Source organism: Aotus nancymaae, unplaced genomic scaffold (assembly GCF_030222135.1).
Source record: "Aotus nancymaae isolate 86718 unplaced genomic scaffold, 86718_ANA_hifiasm-v0.15.2.pri h1tg000014l, whole genome shotgun sequence".
NCBI lineage: Eukaryota > Metazoa > Chordata > Mammalia > Primates > Aotidae > Aotus > Aotus nancymaae.
In genome coordinates, this window is record NW_026988425.1 from 39,918,777 (window position 1) to 39,931,403 (window position 12,627).

A 12,627-nucleotide genomic window follows, 5' to 3' on the forward strand; every position below is an offset into this window, starting at 1 on the left:
AGGAAGCCTTCCCTAAGTCCCTAACTGACAGAAGCAATTAACCAGTCACGTCCCTGTGTTCCTTATGCATATTGTACCATCTGTAATTTGGAGTATTTGTTGGCCTGAATGTCTCTCTTGGTGAACTGTGAACTCCTTGAAGATATGAATTATATTTCTTTCATGTTGGCTTCTGGAGTCTCTGGTACATACTTCATTATCAACAAATGTTTGCTTCATTGGATTGAGTGACAGTATAGCAGCGTGTGTGTCCTACAGGGACAGTTGTGCACTAAGCATCCTATGAGGACATAGAGGAAGAACGTGCAGCAGAGCCTGTGAGGTAGGGATGGCTTTCAAGAGGAGATAACGTTTAATTTGATTCTTGTAGGAAAAGTAAGAATAGGTAGAGAAACTCTTCTAGGCAGAGAGAACTAACTGTAAGTGCAAGATCATTGGAGTTGACAGAAAATGTGGCCTTTAATTCATGCAGGTAGTCCAGTATGACTAGAGTATGGGAAGCTAGTAGGAGAATGGCTGGAGATGATGCCGGGGAGATAGGCAGGAACTGGATCATCTGGTGCCCTCCAGTGCTTCCTTGGTACTCTAGATTTATGGCCATTATAACAATTATGATCTATGTCTTTATAGTATTTCCTATCAGATTGTAAAGTATATGAAAAGTCTGGCAAAAGCCATTTTTATTCATATTTGTATCCCAGTCCCTATTGTGCTAAAGAAATATTGAATTTTAACCTTTTGATAAAATTCTCCTGCTCTTAAAGCTCACAAATGCAAATTGCCAAGAAAAGCTCAACTTGGTCATCTTAGAATGACAGAAAAAAATTGAAAGTTGAAGGGCAGAAAGTCAATCGATCTTCTCAGTAGTTGGAATTGTATAATTTAGACAAGCTGCTTGATTATGGGTGAGATCCTGAACATTTGAATTCAGATCCTGTTTTCAATTATGTGTCTGACTGAGTTAAGAATCATTTCCGTGTGTCACAAAATTGAGGCAAAATAATCACTAGTCCTTTCCTAGACACTCTGGGATTTATCTCCCATTTAGATTGAAGTATCAATGCAGTGTTGCTGGTGGCAGGAAAAGTTTTTTGGTTCTGGATAGTGTTTCTCTTCTTCCCTCTTTTACATTGCCACGTGGGTTTTTCTTGTGTTCAGGTCAGTGCATCAGCAAATTGTTGGTTTGCAATGGGGATTCTGACTGTGAAGAAGATAGTGCTGATGAAGACAGATGCGAGGACTCAGAAAGGAGACCTTCCTGTGATATCGATAAGCCTCCTCCTAACATAGAACTTACTGGAAATGGGTAAGGTGCTGGGCAGCCTCCTGAGTACATCAATGAATTATAATTTTAAACTGTTTTATTTTATGGTTTGGTAAGTCTAAGAACAAGTCTTCTAATAGGCAAGAGTTTTCATTGGCTCAGAGCTCTTTGCCACATCCTGAGACAGTATTTTTGTTCACACATGTATACCTGTAGATACATGTGGTGAGATGTAGAATGACCCGTTGTCGTAGGATGGTCCTGGTTTTAGCACTGAAATTCGAATCCAGAGAAACCCCTTAGTCTCAAGGAAACCTGGACAGTTGGTCACTTCATGGGTGTTTGAAAGGAGGAAGGAAGGGAGGGGGAAAGAGAGAGAGAGAAGACTGGTTCAGTAATGTGGGGGCTATTCAAGAGAATGAAGAAACAATAGAATGATAACAGGATGAGAAGAGAGAGAGAAACAAATGTGTCATAATACCCAGGCTGAACAGCAATTGCCTAAACTAGCCAAAAAACTTCATTTACAAGTGAAGGTTGGAAAATACTGTGTTTACCTTATCAAAGAGAATTCTGGAGAAGTTTTAAATGTCATATGACTTGTTTAGGTTTTAAGACTTAAAAATAACCTGTTTTAGAATGAAAGAAGTAATTTATCTGTAATATTTTAAAATTTATTAACACAGAAATAGGTTTAAATTACTTTAAAAAGTATACCATTCAGCAAGCTCAGAGACAATTAGTTAAAATTTATTATGGAGTGCTGTCTCTCCTCAAGAGTAACCTTAATTGTATTGGTTTTATCTATAGATTCAATTCAAAACCAGCTGTTGCCATAGATACAAAAGAGCCATGTGTTTCCCAAATATGTTCTTTGAAAGGCTGTTGGCTTTCCCCAGCTGTTATTTTTAGTGATTGTACTAAGCAGGGGAAGCTGGATAGTGTATGGTATGCATTAGGATGCTGTGTTCTTTATTTGAGCTCTCTCAAAGAAGTGTTTAACTGTAATGCATTTTAAGAATTTCTAGAATTCTCTAACAACTTTTTTTCCCAGCAAGTGCTATTTCTGGTTTTTAACTGCCTTTTATTTCCTCCTCCACCTCCTTTTAACAGTTACAATGCACTCACTGGCCAGTTTAGGAACAGAGTCATCAACACCAAAAGTTTTGGTGGTCAGTGTAGAAAGGTGTTCAGCGGGGATGGAAGAGACTTCTACAGGCTGAGTGGAAATGTCCTCTCCTATACATTCCAGGTACTTATGATGTTATTGATTTCTAATCTAGAATTATCAGAGAGCATTATTTATATGATATTGACTTTTAGGTATTTGTTGAGAATTTACTTATGGTCTAATATGTGGTCAATTTTTATAAATGTTTTATGTCAACTTAAAAAGTATACTCAGTGTTTTTCTTTGGGGTACAGGGTGATGATACTTTAACATGTGTCATTCAAGCTGACATATCTTTATATCTTCATGTTCCATGTGGGCCCAAGACCTTATTGTCTGTGCCTGTACAGGCATTAAAACTTAAGGCCCTGTCCGTGACTGGTAATGATAGTCTCTTGACACTGCTAGTGTCAGCTCACTTAAAATGCTTTTATTTTAAAATCGTGAACTATTTCCTCTATACAAAGGAGCATGGATAATATATATGTGTGATTTAAAGAAAACTGCCCTTCTCTGCCCACCGTCTGCCTTAAGAAATAGAATATTGCCAGTGACTTAAAGGCCACTCTACGCCCCTCTCTGATCACATCCCTCTCGCTCCTCAGGCAACCACTATCTTATATTTTGTATTAATTATATCCTTGTTTTTTTCTGTAATGCTTGTTCTTTATATGTCTTTGTCTCTAAATAGAGATTTGTGATTTAGTTTTGCCTATTTTTTCCATTTATAAATAGAATCATATCTATCCTTCTGTTACTTTTCCCCCCTAAAAGTTATGGTTTTGAGATTTACTCATGCTGTTGCAGGTGTCATTTTTATTGCTGTTCCCAATTTTTTCTTATGAAAATGCCTTGAACATTCTTGTGCCTGAATCCCATACAAATGAACTAGAGCTTCTCCAGGGCATACACCTGGATCTAAAATTGCTGCCTTGTAGGATATGTATGTATTAAATTTTACTAGGTAAACTATCCAAAATGGCTGGATCATTTCATACCCCAGCAGTGGGGATGAGTGGCCTCCACTTCACATTCTTGCCAACACTGGTGTTGCCTAACTTTTTAATTTTGCTTATGATCTCAGATCTCTCTGGCTCCAGGTTTCTATTTCTCAAAAGCTATTTCTGTCATACACACCTAAATTCATCCATGAGTAGGTTTTGTTCAACACAAAACATACTCATGCAAAACAGTTACGGCTTTAGGAAACTTTATGGAAGATTCGGAAGGAAGATAGAGGAGAGATTTTCTGTTGCAGTAATGCAAACATGTTGAAGCAATAGCAATTGGCATCTTCTACCTTAAAACATTCTTCCACAGCCTCAACACGGTGACATTTCCGGTCTCATCTGGTGTTAGCTTCTTTCCTGCTTTTGTCTTTCAAGATCCCCTCTCCCATTCCTTTTCCTCCCTTTGTCCCCAAACTCCAAAAAATGTCTAATTCAGCTTTCAATATTGATTACTCCTAAATTTGCACACCCAAACTACCGAAATATTCAGACAACAGGGCCTTTTGCTTACCCAAATTAACCTTCTCCAGAAAGCAGTTTTGATTATAAATAGCAAACATACCATCTTCCAATTTACCACAGAATAAGTTAGTTTCATTTAAGAGTTGTTGAGTGATATAAATGAGAAGTAAAACGGATCTAAAAATAAGGCCGGGCGCGGTGGCTCACGCCTGTAATCCCAGCACTTTGGGAGGCCGAGGCGGGTGGATCACGAGGTCAAGAGATCGAGACCATCCTGGCCAACATGGTGAAACCCCGTCTCTACTAAAAATACAAAAAATTAGCTGGGCACGGTGGCGCGTGCCTGTAATCCCAGCTACTCGGGAGGCTGAGGCAGGAGAATTGCCTGAACCCAGGAGGCGGAGGTTGCAGTGAGCCGAGATCGCGCCATTGCACTCCAGCCTGGGTAACAAGAGCGAAACTCCGTCTCAAAAAAAAAAAAAAAAAAAAAAAAAAAAAACGGATCTAAAAATAATTGTAGCTACCAGTTTTTGAGTCCCTACTGTGACATCTGCACTATTTTAGGTGATTAGCACAGTTTAAAATTCACAACAGCCTTGGAAAGTAAGCAATATTTTACTATTTTATATACGTAGAAATTAAGGCTCAAGAGGGCTTCAGCTGACTTACTCAAAGTCACCAAATTAAAAGTAGTAGAGCTTAGATCTGGTCTGTCCGATTTCACAGCCTTTTGTTTTACCATTACATTTTACTCTCCCCATGTATTTCATTTAATTTCTTTTTCAACTCTAAATTCAGCATGGCGAATAGCATGTTTCATCATTTAACCTTTAGCCAGAACGGAGAATGTAAAATAGGCATATATGGAGAATTTTTTCTCACTGTATTCCTTAGAGAATGTGTTCCTAATTCTTTCATAATTATAATGTGGAGACTTGCATGTATATTTTTAAAAGGGTCAAATTTAGAAAGTTACAGAGCAGAGAAAAAATAAGAAAGGGCGTTTCTGACTTAGTTGGAAGGTAGACATGCAGGAAGTCTGCACTTCTGAAGAAGAGGGATAATTTAATAACAGCGTGATCCTGACATTCATTTCACTCAGCAGGGCTTGGTCTTTAGATTGACATCTGAAATGTCTTCCCCATCACTGAATGTGAAGATGTTTGTCAGAGTAGAGGGAAATTATAGCCTGTTACAGATTGAGGAACAGAGATGTTTTGAGGAGCTGATCTGAGGGAAGTGAAGTGGAAGCAACAGTCAGTGAGTCAGCCATACAAGTACTAAACCCAGATGTGGATGTGGCAGTGGTGAATGTTCTCCATGATTCAAATAAATTGATCTAGGGCCCACTGGGTGTTCAGCTGTCTTCGAGGTGGAAGGTGACTTTTGGCTTATTGGAACATAAATATTAGTAAATAAACATAAAACAGAATTGGCCAGTCTTATAATCCCCGTTTTGGTTTCTAGCATCATGGTTTATCCAGGGAAAACCCAATGTTTTGTTGAGTAAGCTACTTAACTTCGATGCTGTGCACATTCTCTGTCTACTTATATATTTTATACAACAAGGAAGGCATTTGTTGCTTGGGAAGGTGCCCCTTTGCCTAGTTCAGCCTGAGAGATGGCAGAAAGACTGTTGTGTTCATTCTCCATATGTGATGAATTGCAGAAGGGAATGAGTTATGATCAAGGTGAAGAAACCTCATGGCTTCTTCTGTGTTTGGTCTTAAATGTACTTCATTATATATTTTGAAGAGAAATCCTAGATGCATTTCAAGTGAAAAACAAAAACAAATTCTAAAGGCAATTTTAATGAATGCTACATTATCTAAGCCTTTGCTGCTTCTATTGGTATGAGGACTAGATACCTGAGATTTCTAAATCTACCTTGTTAGCTAGGAATAATTTAAATGATAGTTAAAAATATATAACATGTAAGAGTCCCTTATATACTAAGCACTGATCCAAGAGCTTTACATGGATCTATTTTCCTTATAATAACCTAAGGAGGTAGGTACTGGCATCTCATTTTACAAGTGAGAAAACAAAGACAAAAAAGCTAAATAGCGTATCCACAGCATAGAAGATGACAAAGGTGAGATTTGAACTTTAGAAGTCTGGCTCCAGACTCCCTCTTAGCAGACACTATACTTACAAGCATTTTATATAGTATATATATGTATGTATATACAGTGAATATCTCTATCTGTATATCATCTCTCATTCTATGTGTAGGTGGGAGTGAGAGAGAGAAAATGAAAAAACAGGAAGGCAAGAGGAACTTGCCTTTTTTTTTTTTTGAAAGAATCTTATGCGTTTGCCTAGGCTGGAGTGCAGTGGTGTCATCTCGGCTCACGGTAACCTCTTCCTTGTGTGCTCAAGTGATTGTCATGTCTCAGCCTCCCGAGTAGCTGGGATTACAGGCGTGTACCACCATGCCTGGCTGATTTTTGTATTTTTAGTAGATACAGGGTTTTGTCATTTTGGTCAGGGTGGTCTCGAACTCCTGTCCTCAAGTGATCCACCTGCCTCAGCCTCCCAAAGTGCTGGGATTACAGGCAGAAGCCACTGACCCTGGCCCTGGGAGCAGCTTTGAATAACTGAATGAAGTTCAAACTGCCTGGATTACAGAGTGAAGTGTGAAGAGTCATAAGCAATGAGCTTATAAGTGATCAGGAAAGTAAATAAAATAGACTTTTTTTTCTGTTTAGTTAAGGAGTTTGGACTTTAAAAAAGGCATTAGAGAGTTTAAGAAAGGATGCTACTCTTATGAACAGTGGAGAATAGATTGGAGGGTGGCAGACTGGGGGAAAGCAATCTGGTTAGAGAACTGTTGTAATAATCCCTGAGGAATTTAACAGTGGCCTGAGAAAACTTGGTGAGTGGCTGAATGCAAGGAATGATGGAGAGTGAGCAGTCTGGGATATGAATGGATTTCTGACTTGGACCAATGGCCAGATGAAAATACAATCCTCTGAGATGGTAAGGACCCATTTGCAGAAAGAAGACAAATTCAGTTTAGGTATCTAAGTTATGTCCAAGTGCTCAGGAGAAAGAGTTTGGGCTGGAAATATACATTTGCTAATTACTAGTATTGGAATGGTAATTGAAGCCACAGAGTAGAGATCACTGTTGCTCTTGGAACTAGCATAGACGAGTGGTAGAAGGAGATGCCTAGAGGAGTCTTAGAAGGAGCAGCCAGAGAGAGAGAAAAAAAAAGAAAACTAGAAAGCCAATGGAAGAGAGTATTTCCAGTAGGAGAGAGTGGTCGACAGTGCTGAATGACGTTGGAAGAAGTGTTCACCATCTGGTGAAATAAGGAAGATGCCGGCAGCATTGTTGGAAGTCAGACCATTGTAGGTGGAAGAGTGAATGAGAGGTGAGGAATTTGAGATAATTACAGTCAACTCATTTAAGGTGGTGAGATGCGAAAGCAGAAAACTAGGAAAGAAGGAATATATAGTAACAGGTAACGTCTTAGAACATGTATCAGTTTTGATAGAAAGGAGCCAGTAGATCAAGAAAAATGGAAGCTGTAGGAGACGGAACAATCAATCCATCTAATCCACCCTTTGAAGAGGTCAGAGGGAATGCAATACAGAGAAGAGACAGAAAGTTTAGCCTAAGACAAGGGGGAAGGGCACCTATGGAGAAAAAGAATGAAAGAAAAGTTAATAAGTTTGTAGATTTGTTTGCCAGCAGTTTAAGTGGTCTTTGAAGATGGGAGATTTTGTAAAGAAAGAGGCAAGATCATCTTCTGAGAGTGAAGGAAGTGGCTGTAGAATTGGGGAATTGAATTTTGAAAAATTTTAAAAATTTTGCAGAGTTTATAAATAGATACTATAGAGAATGGGAGAAAGAGAAAACTGACTAGAGAAATAACGTATTGCTGGATGGTATTGAGGATTCTACTGAAGCTGAAAATCATGAATGGATTTGTAGTGGAACCAATACGTACAGTTGTGCGATTTGCTAGAGTAGTGCTAAGCTGCTTGGCCTAGCAACCCTGGGCTGGGTTTTGCCAGGAAAACGTGATAGCAGGTCATCTAGGCAAGGAAGTTAAATTCATTGGCAAGAGAATGGTTGAAGTCATGAGCCACGAAGGAAGTGAAATAACTGAAAGTACTGATAGTGAGAAACAGGGAGAATAAGTGGAAAAACATGTTTCTATAATGTTAAATAATAGATGTGGCAATAATAAAATGAAAGTTAAAAGAATAAGAGATGTCAGAGTGTAGGAAGGTTGAATTTAGGATTTCAGAGGAAGAATCAGTCTTGGAGAATCCAGAATCTAAGCTGGAAGAAGGAGGATATTAATTAAGGAAAATTTAATAAGACTACACCACTTTGAGAAAGATGATTCTTGCAGCTATATGTAGGTAGATAGGAGTGAGAAGATGCTGAACTAAAGCAGCTAAGAGGCTTATTTGCATAAATCAGAAACCACATATTTGAATTGTGGATATAAAGATGGGGGAAATAAGGCCGGGCGCGGTGGCTCACGCCTATAATCCCAGCACTTTGGGAGGCCGAGGCAGGTGGATCACAAGGTCAAGAGATCGAGACCATCCTGGTTAACATGGTGAAACCCCGTCTCTACTAAAAATACAAAAAGTTAGCTGGGCATGGTGGCGCGTGCCTGTAATCCCAGCTACTCAGGAAGCTGAGGCAGGAGAATTGCCTGAACCCAGGAGGTGGAGCTTGCGGTGAGCCGAGATCACGCCAATGCACTCCAGCCTGGGTAACAAGAGCGAAACTCCGTCTCAAAAAAAAATAATGATAATAAGTAAAAAAAGATGGAGGAAATAGACTAATTTTTTTTTGCATTGATAGGAATGTATGTAACTTTTCTTTCTCCAAAGAGATAAAAAACTAAATTTTTTAAGTCAATAATATATATGTATGTGTATGTGTGCATATGTGTATATATGTTTATACATATGTGTCTCTCTCTCTATATATAGACACACACACACATACATATATATATATTTTTCATTCCAGCCCAAGCTGAATTTTTGCATTTAACTTTTAAACAAACCAATTTCATAATGTAATGGAAATGATGCTCTAATAAAAGATTTGCTTAAATCCATCTTCTTGTCTTTCTTATCTTTTTAGCATGCATATCTAATACTCAATGGAAGGTAGTGGTAACAGTCATATTATATTTTATGGCATTTGATGTATTTCTTTCTAGTCTTTTTTGACTGGACATATTCTTGCATGATTGTAGTTAATAGCATTTTCACACTTATACCTGTTTTCTTATAACATGAATATTATGTCTTTGTAAGCATCATATAGTATGACTGTGTAACATTGTTATTTTCTTTCCTTTTAGTTATCAAGAAAGTATATAATTTCCATCAGTTCAATTTTCTCTCTCCTTATGCTTTGATCTCAAACACAGATGTGTACGTATATATAATAAAAACACTAATGCTTGTGGAAGGAGGATTCCTAGTTTGAATATTTACGTGGAACAGACACAGTGAGAAGGAGTCTTCTTGCCTATTTTGTTTTATTCCCGCAGGGACTGACATTTTTAGCAAATTGGTTGTCTATAATTTTAACAAATCAAGAGATTTCTACATAAAGATTCAAATTTATCTCCTAAAAAAAATCAGACAATCTGTCAATACTAGAACCTGTCTAGTAGATTTGAGTGTTGTGTGTCCCTTCTACACAGGGTATGTGTTCACTTTTTCATCACCATGCTGTCCACTGGAGGTTTCCAACATTGATATTACCTGCCAGTCACCTGTGGGCATTTCATTTTCATACTTGATCTAGAGTAAAATAAAGGATAAATGAATGATTGCCTCTTCAATAAAAGCTGAAACTGTCACTTCTCAATTAGTTACATGTGACTAACCTGTTAACTACTTTGAAATTCTTTTGGGGTGGCCCTTTCTTCTACTATCTAGCATAGAAAAAATGCAATTTTAGCGTTTATCCAAGTGAAACAGAATTAGAAATTAAATCCACTACTTGATCACATAGAACATTCCAAAACAAAGTCCAAAAGAGTTAATTGTTTCATATCACCTATTTGCATCTCTGTTCCCCTTTATTAGATGACAAATCAAGAGCCATATTCTTTCTAGTTCTCTGTCAGTGTAGCTTTTGTTAATTTGCTCACTTCGGGGCTAAATGCTGGCATTAAAGGAACATAGAAGTTGTTAGTACCTAAATGTGTTTTGTGAATCACTTGGAATTGCCATTGTTGGTACCATGTGTCCTGCTTAATAAAAAATAATCATCAAATGAACTCTTTCCTTATAATCATACAGGCCTGGTCTTAATGAGAGTCACGGTTGCTTTGTGCAACTGAAGAGCTTTTCTCTTTGGGAAGATTGCACGAAGAAAGCATCCATGATGAAGGATCCATGACAAAAGTATCTTGGGTATCTCCAAGCCTTAATTTAGTCATAGCAACATTTTTCATTTTCTTTGCAGGTGAAAGTAAATAATGATTTTAATTATGAATTTTACAATAGTACTTGGTCTTATGTAAAATGTACATCGAGAGAACATACATCATCTAGTAAGAAGCGCTCCTTTTTCAGATCTTCGTCATCTAGTTCACACAGTTATACTTCACAAACCAATGAAATCCATAAAGAAAAGGTTAGTATAAAATGTCAGCTAACTTTTCCCTATTTTACTGTTTTTAAGTATTGCTTACATTAATAAACGTATTAATCAAAAGGATCAACTTTCATATTAAAATTTGTAACAGTAATTGTACTACCTTTAAGAGACAATATAATATGTTTCTCTAAAAGGTACAATACTGTCTCATTAAATCTCTTTGATACTACATTTATTTATACTGGCCGGGCACAATGGCTCACACCTATAATCCCAGCACTCTGGGAGGCCAAGGTGAATGTCACCTAGGCTGGAGTGTAGTGGTGTGATCACTGCTCACACCAGACAGAGGCAACCTCTGCTTCCTGGGTTCAAGCGATTCTCCTACCTCAACCACCTGAGTAGCTGGGATTACAGGCGTGTGCCACCATGGCAGGCTAATTTTTGTGTTTTTAGTAGAGATAGGGTTTCATCATGTTAGTCAAGCTGGTCTCAAACTCCTGACCTCAAGGGTTCTGCCTGCCTCAGCCTCCCAAAGTGCTGAGATTATAGGAGTGAGCCACCACACCTGGCCATTCCTCAGATATTATTAGTATTTGAGTCTCCACATATTCCTGATTGTGTCATGTTGGTAGACCCATAGGAGTGATCACCATGTGTCAAAAATAAAAATTAATGTAGTCTGGGTTGATTGGTGGTGAGAGTTGATGGAGATATTGAGAAGAGAACTATTTTCATTGCCTTGCTATCTTCCACCTGAAGCTCCTTGTACTCTTTCTTCTCTCCATAGAGTTATCAATTGTTGGTTGTAGAGAACACTGTTGAAGTGGCTCAGTTCATTAATAACAATCCAGAATTTTTACAACTTGCTGAGCCATTCTGGAAGGAGCTTTCCCACCTCCCCTCTCTGTATGACTACAGTGCCTACCGAAGACTAATCGACCAGTATGGGACACATTATCTGCAATCTGGGTCCTTAGGAGGAGAATACAGAGTTCTATTTTATGTGGACTCAGAAAAATTCAAAAAAAAGGGTATAGTATTAAAAAATTTGTTGTCTAAAAGCATTTCTGGGATTTTAATGGGGAAATAACATGTACTTAATGTAAGCTTTTGAGCTTTAAAATTTGACAAATAAAGATTTAAATTGCAAAGGAATCCAAAATTGCAAGAATGTATTATTTTCTACTTAAAATCTTACATGGCTTAAGAAAAGCCTGTCTACTCTTTTGGATAGTACCTTGAGCTAAATCAGTTATTATTGGCTATCTCCAGAGGGTATTGGTTGGATTTTTAAAATGCTTTTTAAACTTTCCCCTTTCTTAGACTAAACAGTATTTCTCAAAAAAAAAACTAATGAGGAATTTAGTAATGTTTCAGAATCAAAATGTTTAAATAAGTATTTCATTTACCTTTGTTTTTTTACTACTCACATTCTTTTAAGAAAATCTGCTTTGAATATCACATGTTCATTTACTATTTAATACTTGTAACAATAGCTTAAATTGACTGGATACCTTCCTTATGACAAGTGAGTTTCATGTATTAGAAATAATTCTTGCTACTACCCAATGAGATGGGCATTCTAATCTCTGTCCCACTGATTGAGAAAGAGAGACTCAGTGCTATTATGAGACTCATCCAAGGTCATGTGAATTGTAAGGAGGGTATTTAAGACTAGGTCTAACTGGCCTCAAAGTCAGTTTAGCTTATTCCTTATGTTATGTCACTGCTAAAATTGCCTGATTTTGGTTAGAATCAGGACATGCCTCTGAATTAATGCTTTGTTAATTTCATATTGAGAGAAGAGTACTTACTATCTGTCCAGACGTGGGAGGGGATGGTGGTGGCTTAGCATACACTCCTCCTCTTCAGAGACTAGCCTTGGCTTACTAATGTTCTTTATTTTTAAATTATTTTTTATTTTTTAACTTTTTTGAGATGGAGTCTCGCTCTTTCACCAGGCTGGAGTGCAGTGGCATGATCTCAGCTCACCGCAACCTCCGACTCTCTGGTTCAAGCGATTCTCCTGTCTCAGCCTCCCGAGTAGCTGGGATTACAGGCACGCACCACCACGCCCAGCTAGGCTTACTAATGTTCTAAGTCCAACTTTTTTTCCCAAC

The 12,627-nt window shown here is 37.9% G+C and overlaps 1 protein-coding gene across 1 annotated transcript in view; it reads left to right on the plus strand.

Annotated features, from left to right (window-relative positions):
• Positions 1 to 12,627, plus strand: part of C7 (complement C7) — a 59,213-nt gene that overhangs the window by 15,396 nt on the left and 31,190 nt on the right. The window contains exons 5-8 of the mRNA XM_064375938.1: positions 1,159 to 1,306; positions 2,378 to 2,516; positions 10,370 to 10,540; positions 11,295 to 11,538. Coding sequence (XP_064232008.1) covers positions 1,159 to 1,306; positions 2,378 to 2,516; positions 10,370 to 10,540; positions 11,295 to 11,538 — 702 coding nt within the window. The remainder of the gene's footprint in view (positions 1 to 1,158; positions 1,307 to 2,377; positions 2,517 to 10,369; positions 10,541 to 11,294; positions 11,539 to 12,627) is intronic.